This window comes from Alligator mississippiensis, chromosome 6 (genome assembly GCF_030867095.1).
Source record: "Alligator mississippiensis isolate rAllMis1 chromosome 6, rAllMis1, whole genome shotgun sequence".
Lineage (NCBI taxonomy): Eukaryota > Metazoa > Chordata > Crocodylia > Alligatoridae > Alligator > Alligator mississippiensis.
In genome coordinates, this window is record NC_081829.1 from 2,402,704 (window position 1) to 2,416,893 (window position 14,190).

The 14,190-nt window shown below is 66.1% G+C and overlaps 1 protein-coding gene across 3 annotated transcripts in view; it reads left to right on the plus strand.

Annotated features, from left to right (window-relative positions):
• The window catches only part of AHDC1 (AT-hook DNA binding motif containing 1), a 63,890-nt gene that overhangs the window by 45,015 nt on the left and 4,685 nt on the right, over positions 1 to 14,190 (plus strand). For all 3 annotated transcript variants that reach the window (XM_059729487.1, XM_059729488.1, XM_059729486.1), the window contains exons 2-4: positions 5,806 to 5,974; positions 8,774 to 8,811; positions 9,083 to 14,158. In XM_059729487.1, coding sequence (XP_059585470.1) covers positions 5,806 to 5,974; positions 8,774 to 8,811; positions 9,083 to 14,115 — 5,240 coding nt within the window. In that variant the 3' untranslated portion in view covers positions 14,116 to 14,158. The remainder of the gene's footprint in view (positions 1 to 5,805; positions 5,975 to 8,773; positions 8,812 to 9,082; positions 14,159 to 14,190) is intronic.

A 14,190-nucleotide genomic window follows, 5' to 3' on the forward strand; every position in this document is an offset into this window, starting at 1 on the left:
GGCCAGTCTGTGTCCTGCTCCTGGTCTAACCGCGGGTCTCTGCATAGCTGGTGCAGTTCCTAAAGCCATAGCTCCCAGAGTCCTGGGATTCGTGGCTGACTCCTAAATGTTCCCCAGCAAATGGAGCCGGCCCTGACGTTGGGGCTCTCCAAAAGCTCGTTATGAATGGAGCTGACCTGGTTGATTTAGGGGGCCCACCATGCGGCTCGGGGCCCAGGGGACTGTCTTTGCCAGAAGGGCTGAGCGAGGAGTGATGGAGCCTGGTCCCCTCCCTGCGTGACCTGTGAACCCCGACCCAGGGGGCTCGGGGATGGGGAAGGGGTGGGTCTCAGCAACGTGGCCCCAGTGCCCGGTGACATGAGCAGGAGGTGTCGGCAGAACGCGTGTGGCTTGAGCTGCTCCAAACCCACCTCTCCCAGCCCGGCTGGGGGCAGTCCTGTATCCACCCCCACCCAGCCAGGCCCAGCCCGAGGTGCTCTGCGGAGACACTGTCCACGTCCCGCTGGCATTCGCTTTGACTCCGTCCGCCGTGCCATTTGCTGGTCGCCGGTGGTGCTCCAGTGTGCCCTCCAAGCCTGTGGGTCCCCCCGCACAGCCCCAAGCTCCTTGCTCAACACCACTACTTGCCCTTTGTAGAGCAGTCTTGTGGTGCCGGGAGGCCTCACAGCACGTGCAGGACACCGGATTGTGCCCATTTCACAGAGCTGAACTGAGGCCAGGCCTCTTCCCCAAGACAGACAGTAGCAGAGCGATGAGTCAAGCGCCTCTCTCCTGGCTTCCGGCCCCGTGCCCATCCCGCACATCACAGCCTCCTTTCATTGCTGGGCGCCCCGTTGCCTTCCCGAGGAGGCCGTGCCATGCGGAGGTGGGGGCGGCGTGGGGAGGGACCGCAGGGCAGTGGGGACCAGCGCTAAGGGCTGGCGATGGGCAGAGCCCCTGTGAGGCACGGACAGCTGGTGGTGCTTTGCCCGGCACCGGAGAGGAGAGGCCAGGAGGGACATGGGGGTGAGCTGGGCACAGATGGGTGAACAGGGCCCCGGCCCTTCCCCAGCACCAGCGGGTGAGCGTGCACCTGGCTCCGAGAACGTCTCGACTAGACTCGGCCTTTGTTCCTCTTGGCTTTGAAGCCTCCGCGTCGCTCCAACTATGTGCATGTGCTTCCCTTCACACCCTTGCAACCCGGGACCGGGGCCGGGCCTAGCCAGAGCCAGTGTTTTTCATGGGCTCCTTGCACGGAGCAAACAGAAACCCCAACTGGCAGAGGACGTGGTGTGGGGGCAGCTCTCCTACCTCCCCTGGGGCGGACACGGGGCTTCCTGGGGGATGAGGAATGGGCTGGGGCATCCAGGGCTCCGGGGACGTTGTGCCTGCCTCTCTGTTTGGCTTGGCACGGGTCTCCCACCTTCAGCCCCGCCTATCTGGGACTCCCCCACATGTGCTGAATCTCACCCCTCACTGCAGCCCCAAGCCCTGCGGCGGCGCCGGGCTCTGCCTCTGGGGCGTCAGGCTGCAGGGCTAGCACGGGCTGATACCCGCTGGGGCAGGAGAGACCCCAGAATCACGTGCACCTTCCCCGACTGGACCCAGGCTGTGCCACCACTGTGCAGCAGATCAGTATTGCAAGGAGGGGGCTTAGTGGAGGAGGTCTGGGGAGAGGGCGAGGGGGCCTTCCCCTTGCACCCGGGCGAGGTGGCCAGAGCTGGGCTGGGCTGGGGGGTGCAGCCTGTCTGTGCCGCCTGCCTGCCGCTGGACCTGCGCAGCCGCCGTGCCCGTCCCCATGGTATCAGGGCAGCCCTGGAGGCTGAGGCGCTGCCCTCCATGCCCTGCAGTGGTGGGTTTGGGGGGGCAGCCCATCCCATGCGAGGCTGGTGTAGGGTGCCCCCCCACATGCACACTCTGCCATCCTGGCTGCATCCTAGCTCCCTCCCTCCGCCGGCTCCCAGCTGCCTCCCTCCCACCCACACAGCCCTGGGGACCCCCGATGCCGCCTCCAGAGGGGCCGTGTCCTTCCCAGCATCGCCTCCCTCCGTGGAGGAGAGCGGGGCGGCCCCCCCGCAGCCCCGGGCCCAAGCTGCGCCGCCTCCCCGCAGGTCCCGGGGGGGGACCGGGGTGTCTGTGTCTCTGCTTCCTGCCTCCGCCAAGCCTGAAACTGTTAAACTAATTAAAGATTTTCAGTGGCAGGATTAATCCCGCGCTGGGGGGGGAAGGGGGGAGCTCAGGTAGTCGATTAGTTCGCCAGGCGAGGATATTGGATTTCTGAAAGGCAAGTCAGCACTCTTCGGGGGCTGTTATCTTGCCAAGGCTCCAGGGGTCAGGAGGTGGAAAACAAGAGGTGACTGCAATCTCGCTGGCGCTCACACTCGCTCACACTCGCGCACGCACACCCGGCATTTCTCCTTCGGTGTCTGTCTCTGCCGACGCCCCCCCCCCCTTTCCTTTCTCTCCTTCCCCATGCATCTCTCTCTGTCTCTCTCCATGCCTTCATCTCTCGCTCTCTCTCTTGTGTGGTCTCTGCTGGTGTTTTGTAACCAGCAAAAAAAAAAGAGGGGGGGGTGGATAAAAAAGCCCTACCCCTGGCTAACAACCCAGGAATGGCGAAGTCCAGAGCTCCTAATGTAAAACATGTGGCCGCTGCCTGGGGCTGAGCAGAGGAGGTGAAAGTGAACATTGTGTGGAGAGCATCTGTCTCCTCCGCACCCCCACCCCTCTCCGGGCCCTGCAAACCGGGGGCCCCTGGGCAGCTGCCGTGCCCCCCTCCCCACGCCTGCGGGCAAGACGGCGTGCCAGGGGACCGGTGTGGCGATGGGGGGTGGCGGGGTGCATCCTCGGGGTTGAATCCCAGCCACCGCTCTCCAACTCTGAGCAGGTCCCGTGCCCCGGGGGGCAGATCCGAGTCTGGAGCCGCTCCCCTTCTCGCACATATATGTGCACATGTGTGTGCACACGCTGAATGGGACGCTGTGACTGAGCCCTTCTAGCAGGCTGCTTCTGCCATGGGGCCGGGTGGGTGCCTCGTTGGTGCAGCCTCCCCCCACGTGCCTAAGCCCCTCTGTGCCCCCAAGTATCCTTCTCCAGGGCAGGGAGTGCCTCCTGCTCCGCTCCTCCCCGGCCACAGGCTGAGCCTCCTGGGGAAAGGGCTGGAATAGCCGCCGGGCAGCCACGGCGCAGGACCCCACGCCTGCCTGCGTGGTCTGGGTACAGCCGGGGAGCTGGCTGGAGTGGGGGTGTGCACGTGGGGGTGTGCACCTTTGAGAGCCTCTGCATGCGTCCCTCCCTCCATGTCCTTGCATGACACGGCGTGTGCTGCTCTCCGTGGGTGCCTGAATTTCTGCGGGTGTGTTTGCACCTCTCTATAACCCTGTGGTCATCTGTGTTGTGTGCCTGCGTATGCCTGGCTGGGACTTCATGTGTGTGCCCCCGTGCACGGGGGTGTCGGTGAACCAGTGTGTGCACATGTGGGTGTTACTCTGTGTGTGCCCTGCAGTTGCTGCATGCATGTCTCCAGGAGCCCGTGTGTTTGTGTGTGTGTGTTAACGTGTGTGCCCTGTTGTGAGTGTGTGTCTGGGTGCCTGCATGTTTGTGCATGTGTTACTATGTGTGTGCTCTGCTGTGGCTGTGTTGGTGTCTCCAGAAGCCTGCGTGTTTGTGCATATGTGTGTGTTCCTGTGTACCCTGCTGTGATTGTGTGAATGTGTGTGTCTCTGGGAACCCACATCTGTGTGCCTGTATGTGTGTTATTGTGTGCCGTGCTGTGACTGTGTGTCTCTCTGTGTGTCTGCACGTTCGTACACACGGGTGCATGTTACTGTGCGTTTCCTGTTGTGACTCTGCATGTGACTGTATGTGTGTCTGCGTGTTTGCACATATGTGTGCATGTTTGTGTGCTCTGCTGTGACTCTGTGTGTGTCTCCAGGAGTCCGTGTGTTTGTGCACACGTGTGTGTTGCTGTGTGCACTACACTCCCTGTGCGCCCCAGGGCTCCGTCCATCTCCGCGTGTCTCCTGCACGCACAGCATGAGTGCCACGGCCAGCCCCTCTCCTCCTGCCTGTCGGTGTAAATCCCGAGCGAGCGCCCTGAACCCGAAGCAGCTGCTCTGGATTGCTGCTGATATAACACAGGCCAGGCCCCAGCCCCTGCCGCCCCCCCTCCCCAGCCCCAGCCCCAGCCCCAGCCCCAGCCAGGGCTCCCAGTGCCTGCACTGGTTTTCAGTCTCTCCACGTTTCAGCCGAGTGAAAAGGCAGAGCAGTGCCTGTGAGTGTGCCTGGGTGTGTGTGTGCATGTGTGTGTGTGCGGCGGGGGGGACTGGGACCCAGAGGCGGTTCTGGAAAGCCTTCTGTGCACTTCCTGCCTGCTTCGCTCTCCTCTCCAGCAGCTCTCAGCTCCGGGCGCATTAGCAGATGCATCAGAGACTAGACCGGTCTTTCTAGTGCATATTTTCCTGTTCCTCGTTGCCCTTCGGTGTAACCCAACACCAGGCAGGCAGCACAGCAGCGCAGCTCTCCGCTGGGCTGGGGGGAGCTGCCTGCATTTCCGTGCCAGCTCCGAGACCAAAGGCTTGGAGCAGGGGAAGGGAGAGGGGGTGGCGATGGGGGGAACATGGACTGAAGAACTGACAGGTTTGAATTCTCCTTCCCTGCCTCCTTGATAAGTTGTCACGCTAATCCTGGCACCAGGAACTGGGATCACGCAGAGAATATGTGTGCGTCTGTGTGCTGGGGGGGAGGACACATTTGCACAAGCTCAGGGTGGTGGGGGGGAACACGTACACTCACAGACACACACCCCGATGAGGAGCGACAACAAAGATCCAGAGCTGGGGACATGCTGTTTCTCTCTCCCGCGCTCGCTCGCACACGGCGGTTGGGGAAAGACACACGCACACACCAGGCGACGGAGTAGGAGGCACAATCGGCGAGGCACACAGGCAGGCAAGCCAGCCAGGAGAAGCTGGCAGAGACACACAATCACACGCACAAAGAGAGGCAGCGCCACACAAAGAGAGAGAGAGAGAGAGAGGGAGGAAACGCGGGCCAGGACAGCCCAAAATGGGTGCTCGCACGAGCACACGGAGACCCGCACACGCGTGTGCGTGCATGCACAGGGCATGGACCCAGCCAGGCACACAAAGGAAGCAAAAAGCACAACCCAGCTCAGGCAGGCAGACACACACGCCGCCCGCCTCCAGGCAGAGAGAGCCCTGGGTGCAAGGTCTTGCTAACGCAGGGCTCAGAGCCAGGCTGAGCTCTTCCGGGGCCGGAGAAACCCGGAGTCAGACAGAGGGACGCTGGGCACAGAGAGGAGCAGGAGGGCACACGGGGAGCACCCTTCCCCTTGCAAGGACCCTACAGCCAGTGCCTTGGCCGGAGCCAGAGCCACAGCCGCGCTCGGGGCCAAGCCACCCCCAGCTGACACTCAGGGAAGGGGATGCCATCGCCCCCGGAGCCTCACCTGTCAGTCCTCTCCTGCAAAGGCGGCTTAGAGGGGGAAAGAGAAGCTTAGACAACCCGACAGTTGCCGACAGCTGGGTAGGCGTGAAAGCCGGCGCTGCTCTCGGTGCCCGTGCGCACGCCGCCAGGCTGAATAACCCTGTGGGAGCCCGCGCTGACGACACCGGAGCCGAGCACGACTTGGTGCCGTGCCGGGCGCTGGGCTGCGGGGGGCATGCAGCCCTTCGCCAATGCCCCCCAATGCCCGCCACCGCCCCGAGCCCCTGGCACATGCCGATTCCCCCCAACATGGCATGCCTTGCCCCTGCCCCTGCCTCTGGCCTGACGTGCCCGGCTCGGTGTGCTTCCATTTTGCAGATGGGACCTCGGTCGCCTGCCAGCCCATCGGCCTGGAGAACGGAGCCAGCCCGCCCGCCGAATGGTTCCAGCGCGCCCAGGGCTCCGGACCGCGCCAGCCCGGCAGCGAGGCGGAGGGCGGCGAGAGGAGCTTCAAAGTGAACCTGTATTGCAAGCACTCGAGGCCAAGGTAATGGCTACTGGGCCTATGCACCCCCCCACCCCTTCTCTCCACACCGTGCTGGGCACCGGGGAATTGCAGAGGCCGATGCCATCTGCAGAGGGGCCGGTGGGGGGTCGACTTGCCTCCTGGCATCCCCGGGAAAGCTGGCGGGTCTTGCTCCCTCCTCTGTATTTCTGGCCTGGCTGGACCCCTGTCTCTGTGCCTGCCTGGCCTCTCCTTGGCCAGCCCAGCCGCAGCGTACGGTGGGTGGTGCCCACAGGATGCCAGGACTGAATGGGCCCCTTGTGTTTCTCCTCCCAGCTCTCCCCTCCGGCAGCTGAAGCCAGGCAGGGCCTGCCAGGCCGGCCTCCCCCGGGGCACCTGCCTTCGCCCTGCCGCAGGCATTTTGGTCTCCACTGCAGCTGGCTGGGGGGGCGGAGGAGGCATCTTGCCCTAGGGGATGGCGCCTGGGGCTGAGGGGAAGGCAGGGGTCACAGGTGGGTTGGGGGCCGGCTGTACCCAGCACAGCACCCAGGGTGACTCGGATCGGGGCCGACTCCGGACCCTCCTGGTTCTGGGAGGGTCCAGGGGACTTCTGTCCATGCAGTGAGGCGGGGGGCACGGAGCTGGGCTCGGGGGGCTGTGGGCAGGGGCATGCCAAGCCCAGTGTGGGTAGCCCAGCGTTGCAAGAGCAGCAAAGACCGGCTTGCAGCTGCTCAGACCAAGCCAGTGTCGCCCCTTGCAAATGCCCCGGGCACATCTAGGGCATGATGAAGTGCCCCTTCCCTCCTCTGCTGGCATGGAGACTGCAGAGGGGGGCTCCTGCAGCACCCCATACCCCAGGGTCACCCCAGCATGCTCCCCAGCCCTTCCTGTGTGCAGTACCATGAGCTGCAAGGGGGAAACTGAGGCACGGGGTAGGGAAGAGGTCACCCCAGAGCAAGCAAGTGTGGGGGGCTATATGCCCGAAATGTCCTGACATCTTTATACCATCCACCCCCACCCCGCCTGCTCTGACCCCTAGCCGGCACTGCCCCCCCCCATGCCCTCCTCCACACAGTGACAGCCAGGCTCAGCGTTTGATCCCTGCGGGTGCCCGTGCTTTTCCCTGGGATCCTGACCCTTCTCACTCCACATCTGGCCAAGCGTTGCCTGGGAACTGCAGCCGTCAGCACCGGGTGTCCTGGGGGAGGGAGGAGGGGAGCCTGAGTGCCTGCCCGTGACGACGAGGGGCCGGGGCAGGGCAGGGGGCTTCTGTGCCAGCCCCGGGGCAGAGGGGCCGGGGGCCGCGGCACACGGCCGGGGACCTGCCAAAGAGCTGAGCTCACTTCCGGCAGCAATTTTCCAGGACTGGCGCCTTCAGACAGCGGCCGGCTGGGAGCAAGGCTGGCAGCTGAGCCTGGGCTGGGCTGGGCTGGGCATGGGCAGCGGGGCTGAGGCCTGGCAAGCCATGCCCGTGCTCTGTGCCAGGCCAGAGCCCCCCCACCTCTGCACACCCCTCCGTGGGGCTTTCTGCATGGGGCTGCGGGTGCAAGACAGCCCCCTGGGCTCCCCATGCCAAACCGGCTTGAAGCAGCGAGCCCAGAAAGAGCTGGGCCCCATGGGTCTAAGTGGGGACCGGGGTGGGGGTGTCGCTCGGGCCCCATGGGAGCAGCTCGCACCTCTCCAGGTGGCAGCGGCTGTGGGAGGTGATGAAGGGTTGATGGGCTGGGGGGTGGTGCAGGCAGGGGGGGAGAGGCTGGAAATCCCCGTGGTCCTGCTCTGAGCTTTGTCTCGCAGCAAATGGTGCGATTCCCCCCTCCAGAGCTGCGTGGACTCCAGCCAACGAGGAAGGCACGGTCCAGGGCTGGGATGGACACACAGTTCCCTTCCCATGCCATGGATCTGGGGGCAGTGGTGAGATGGGAGCGGGGTCCTCTCTGCCAGCCCGGGCTGCTGGGAGACCCCAGCACCGACCCCTGGCTGTGAGCACAGGAGGGTGGCATGGAGGCTGGGGCATGGGAGGAAGGAGCAGGGCAGGCTCCCATGCACCCCGGGGCCTGGTGGGGGGTCTCTGCTCCCATCCGTCCTGGGGAACAAAGAACTTCCTTCCTTCCTTCCTCCCTTCCTTCCTTCCTTCGACGCCACCACCCACATGCCCCCAAGCCAGGTGCTCCGTATGGGAGAAGGGTGCCGCCCGGCTGTCCACCCGGAGGGCGGCGCACAGGGGCTCTGCCATCCGCCGCCAGAGCCACTCGCAAACTTGGGCAGGGTGGGCACGGGGGCATGGGCTCGGCAGCCGGGACTTGGCACATGCTAAACACCGGGAGGCGGATCGGCGGCTCGCAGGGGACACCTAGTGGCGATGGCCCCACAAAGCCCTCCGCCGGCGGTGGCGGGGCTCCCCACGCCTTCTCCACCCCGGCGGCGTGGGCGTCGAGGGGGGAGATGCCAATGGCAGAGGCATCTGGCATGGGGCTGGCTGTGAGGCCTCAGGCCAGACTCCAGCTGTGGTGCCCGTGTGCAAAGCCCAGCTCAGCAAAGCACGGGGCACCCCCAGCTCAGAGCAAAGCTCAGGACAGATCGGGGCATCAGGAGTCATGAGCGCGGGCTCAGGAGCAGGGGCTGCGGGCACCCTAATGGCATGCCCAGGAGGCAGCTTTCCTCTCCCAAGTCATGGCAAACCCCCACGCATCTCTTATTCCCACGCGTGCCAGCCGGGGCTTAGTCCAGGGGTCAGAGTGCCTCAGCGCTGGAGACAAACCCAAACCCATGCCCACAGCTCCCGGGGTGCACCGGGGGGCATTGCTCTGGGAGGGCTCATCCCCTCCTCTGTTTCCTTTGCAGGGAGCTCAAGTGCAACAGCCGCAGCGGCAAAGCCGAGGGTAAGCACTGTGCCCCCTCCCAGCGGGGTCAGGGAGGTTGGGGCTGGGACATGGGCGCTCAGCTGGCAGGAGGGGGCTTTGCTGCCATGTTGAGGCCACTGCAGGCATGGGCAGTGCTGAGGATGGCAGCTGCCACCGATCTGGGAGGTCTGGACCCACGTTCGCGGTTCATTCAGGGCACAAAGGGAGCAGGGGCATGGGAAGGGGGGCTCTTATCCCTGTTCCCCCCAGGTCCCTCCAGCCCACTTGACTGTGCCTCTGCCCTTTCCAGGTCCCTGCATCGGCTTCCCCGACTCCCATGTCAGCAACTGCTCGGCTAAGCGGCACCCGGGGGAGGAGGAGTTCAGGATGCGCGTGAAGCCCCCGGGCCCGGTGGTGACATCCAGCGCTGCCCGCAGCTCGCCTGACTACGTCCGAGAGCCCAAGTTCTACTCAGCCGGGCACCCGGGGCAGAGGCCGGCCGCCTGCCCAGCGGAGAAAGCCTTGTCCTGCAGCCTGCTAAGCTTCCCCGAGGGCTCGTGCCCGGCGCTGGGCCGGGAGCACCAATCCGGACCGCTGCTCCATGGGGACCCGGCTGACCGGTGCCAGAGCCTGCACGCCAAGGGAGAGGACTTCTCGCCCCCCGGCCTGCTGAGCGACGCCAGGGTTGTGGTGGGGACTGTGGACGAGACTGCCACGCACGACCGAGCCCCCAAGACCTTCTCCAATGCCACGCTGGCCTCTGGCCGCTGCAACGTGGACAGCATTGTCTCGCTGCTGAAGAGCAAGTGCGGCAACGGGCGCATCAACCTCCACCCCGTGGTGCAGCTCATCGACATTATGAAGGACATCACCCGGCTGTCCGAGGACCTCAGGAACAGCGGCCTCCACCTGGACTGCGGCAGCCTGAGGCTCAGCGGCCCCACGGCGCCCGGCGACGAGGTCCGTCTGCCAGCCGGCGACCGGGACCTGCAGTACAGCTTCTTCTCCTCGCCCACCCTGGCCAACAGCATCCGCAGCCCGGAGGAGAGGGTGGCGCTGTGGAACGCCAAGGCCGAGGCATCCCTGCCGGGGCGCTCCATGCTGCACGAGGCCGAGATGGAGGGGGGCAGGGGGAGTGCCCACCTCAGCAGCTCCCCTGCCGCCTCCAAGCTGCCTGGTGAGCCAGGCGAAGCCGGCTGTCCCCCGCCGGACGCCGGCGATTACTCAGAGCTGGCCGACGCGGATATACTAAATGAACTGGCTTCCTTGGCTTGCCCAGGCACCCAGCTGCTAGAGCCCCAGTCAATGGAGCCCCAGTCCCAGTTGCTGCCAGCCCAGGAGCTGGATTCCCAGTCCCACTTGCTGGACTCCCAGTCTCTGGAATCCCAGCCGCAGCTCATCGATTCCCAGGCTCTGGAGCCCCTGCCGGAGCCCCTGGAGCTGCAGAACCTGGAGCCGTTGCCCGAGCCGCTGGGGCTGCAGTCCCTGGAGCCCTTGTCTGCGTCCCTGGAGCTGCAGTCTCTGGAGCCCCTGTCCGAGTCGCTGGAACTCCAGTCCCTGGAGCCCCTCTCGGAGCCGTTAGGACTCCAGTCCCTCGAGGCGCTGCCCGAGTCCCTGGAGCCGCAGCTGCTGGACTCCCAGGCCCAGCTCCTGGATGCTGAGCCGCCCTTGCTAGGCTCCCCGCCGCCGGCTCTGGGGCCCGTGCCCAAGCTGCTGGATCCCGTGCCCCAGGGGCTGGCGGCCGAGCCCCTTGGCTCGCCCGCCTTCCCGCCCCACCTCGGGAGGTGCCCCCTGGGCGCGGTGGGCCGGCGGGGCGGCTGTGCGGGGCGGGGCGCGGGGCGCTGCGGGGAAGACCACCGCAAGTACGCGCTGCGCAGAACAGACAAACCAAAGATCCTCTGCCGCCGGCGGCGGGCTGGGCGGGGGCGGCGCCTGGACATCTCTGCTGAGACCCGCGTGCTGCCCTTGGCCGTGCCGGTGGAGGTGGCAGCCGGGCTGGCCGAGCCCATCCTGCCCCCGCTGCCTGCGGCCCCCGTCCCCGCCGTGCCGGAGCCGGACGACGGCCAGAAGGCGCCTCTGCCCTCCAAGAAGGGCAAATGCCGCGGAGTGCGCAAGATGGTGGTGAAGATGGCCAAGATTCCTGTGTCCCTGGGGCGGAGGAATAAGACCACCTACAAGGTCTCGTCGCTCAGCAGCAACTTGAACCTGGAGGGCAAGGAGATGGCGGCCAGCAGCTCGTTAGAGCCGACACCACTGCTGAAGATGAAGAATAACGGGCGCAATGTGGTGGTGGTCTTCCCGCCGGGCGAGATGCCCATCATCCTGAAGCGCAAGAGGGGCCGGCCACCCAAGAACCTGATGCTGGGCCAGGGCAAGCCCAAGGAGCCTGCGCCAGAGGTGAAGAAGAGGAGGAGGAGGAAGCAGAAGCTGGCATCGCCGCAGCCCTCCTACATCGCAGACACCAACGACAGCAAGGCCGACTACTCGGACGTCCTGGCCAAGCTGGCCTTCCTGAACCGGCAGAGCCAGTGTGCTGGGCGCTGCTCCCCGCCACGCTGCTGGACCCCCAGCGAGCCCGAGTCCATCCACCAGGCGCCCGACACCCAGAGCATCTCCCAGTTCCTGCACCGGGTGCAGGGCTTCCGCCGGCGCGGGGGCAAAGGGGGTGGGTGCGGCGGGCGAGGAGGGGGCCACGGTGCCCGCACCTCCCGCTGCTCCTTCAGCGACTTCTTCGAGGGCATCGGGAAGAAGAAGAAGCCGGCCGCGGCCCTGCACGCCGACGTCGTCCACCCCCGCAAGAGGGGCCGTCCCGAGCCCGACCCCGTGGGCAAGCCCAAGCGCAAGAGGCGCTCCCGCAAGAACGGGGCGCTCTTCCCGGAGCAGAACCCCGGCCAGAGCTTCAGCGACAGCACCTCCGAGTGGGCCGGGGACAAGGGCAGCCCCTGGGCCCCCCACCACGGCCACCCTGCCAGCCAGGCCAGCCGCAACTGCAGCTTCCAGGGCGCAGAGCCCAGGGCTTTCGCCTCCTCGGCACTGGAGTCCGGCTCCTCCAGCCGAGCCGGCTTCTACGGCGGGAGCACGACATCCTCCCAGGCGGAGGTCAGCCAGGAGCGGCACAACCTCTTCACCGGCTACTTCCGCTCCCTGCTGGACTCGGACGACTCCTCGGACCTGCTGGACTTCGCCCTGTCGGCCTCACGCTCAGAGTCCCGCAAGTCCTCGGCCGCCTACACCGCGCCCCCCAACGCCATGCCCAGCCAGCGCGGGCTGGCATCCTACACAGGCCGCGGCGGCAAGGTAGCGGCCGCCCCCACCACGGAGGCGCCCTTCCACTCAGTGATGCAGAGCCGTCCAGCTTTCTCCCACAGCCGAGCGGCCGCCTACGCGGTGTCTCAGGCCGCCTCCGAGTGCCGCGGCACCGACGCCTTCCAGAAGCTGGTGCCGCCCTCCACCGTCTCGCGGTCGCCCACCGCGCACCCCGCCGCCGGCGCGGCGCCCGGCTACGCGCAGTACGGCAGCTTCGGCTCCGGGCAGAGCGTGACGCCCTCCAGCGTCTTCCAGCCGGCCAAGCCGTACGCCGCCACCCAGGACTGCCCCAACAACAAGGACTGCAGCTTCGCCTACGGCAGCGGCAGCAGCCTGCCGTCCTCCCCCAGCAGCGCCCACAGCGCCGGCTACACCCAGCAGACGGCGGGGCCCAATCTGCCCCTCAACAAAGCCTCCTTCTTCAACAGCTCCGAGGGGGGCCAGTTCTCCAGCTCCGCGCACACGCCGCTGCGGTGCGACAGCCGGGCCAGCACCGTGTCCCCCGGCGGCTACATGGTGCCCAAAGGCTCCATCTCCTTCCAGCCGTCGCCCGAGAACTGCCGGCAGTTCCCCGGCGCGTCCCAGTGGAACTTCCGGCAAGGCTACGGCACGCTGGACTGGAACGCCGAGGCCTTCAGCCAGCTCTACAACCCGGGCTTCGACTGCCACATCAACGAGCCCAACGTCATCCTGGACATCTCCAACTACACGCCCCAGAAGGCCAAGCAGCAGACGGTGTCGGAGACCTTTTCCGAGTCCTCCTCCGACAGCACCCAGTTCAACCAGCCGGCCGGCTACCGGCGGGCCAACAGCGAGGCCTCGTCCAGCGAGGGCCAGTCCAGCCTTTCCAGCCTGGAGAAGCTCATGATGGACTGGAACGAGGCCTCGTCGGCCCCGGGTTACAACTGGAACCAGAGCGTCCTCTTCCAGAGCAGCTCCAAGCCCGGCCGGGGGAGGCGGAAGAAAGTGGACATGTTCGACACCTCTCACCTGAACTTCTCCTCCTCTTCCTCCTCCTCCTCCGTGTACCCCTCCAAGAGGAACGCGGGACCCCGGCAGCCCCGCGGGTCCCGAGGGGCCTGCGCCTCCAAGAAGGAGAGGGGGACAGGGAAGGCCAAGTTCCCCTCCAAATCCCAGGCGGTGAACCCGCTCTTCCAGGACAGCACGGACCTGGGGCTGGACTACTACAGCGGCGACAGCAGCATGTCCCCCCTCCCCTCGCAGTCCCGGGGCTTCAGCGTCAGCGAGAGAGACCCGTGCGACTTCGCCGGGCCCTACTCCATGAACCCCTCCACCCCGTCCGACGGGACCTTCGTGCAAGGCTTCCAGAGCGACTCGCCCGGCCTGGGCCAGACCGACCTGGAGAGCAAACACTTCCCCACCCTGCCGCACCAGCTGGCGGCCCCGGCCCCGCAGACGGTATTCGACGCCAGCTTGCAGAAAGCCTTCTCGCCCAACTGCTCCCCGACCCTGGCCTTCAAGGACGACCTGCGGCCGGGTGACCTCCGCAAGCTGCCGGCCTGCGACTCCCTCAAGCACGGCATGGCGGGCAGCGGCCTGCCCCATGCCGCCGCGCACATGGCTTGCCGGGACCTACCCATGCCTCAGCCCCACTACGACTCCCCCAGCTGCAAAAACCCCAGCTACTGGTACTCTCCCAACTCCAGCACCCGCAGCCCGCCCTACGACAACAAGACAGGGGCCAGCATGCTGGTGGACTTCATGGGGAGAACGGACCCCTCCTGCCTCAACCCCCACCTGACCAGCCCCAGCACCGCCGCCGCCTCCAAGGGCGAGAAGGAGACCCTCGAGATGGCCAGGGCCCACCACCGAGGGGCCTATGCCTGCCCCTTGATGAATGACTTGAATATCTCCCCAGTCCCAAGAGACTCTATGCTGCAGCTGCAGGACAACTACAGGTACCCCAGCTTTCCGCCCCAGGGCCACCCGGGCATGGCCTCCGCCCAGAAGAGCGGGTTTCTGGGGCCCATGGTCGAGCAGCACCCCGAGGACACTTTTACGGTCACCTCCTTGTAGTGTCATCTGAAGTGCCAACCGGACAACGAGGTTTTGTTACAGGGTAGGTGCCGCGGGCGGCGTGGGAGAGCCGGG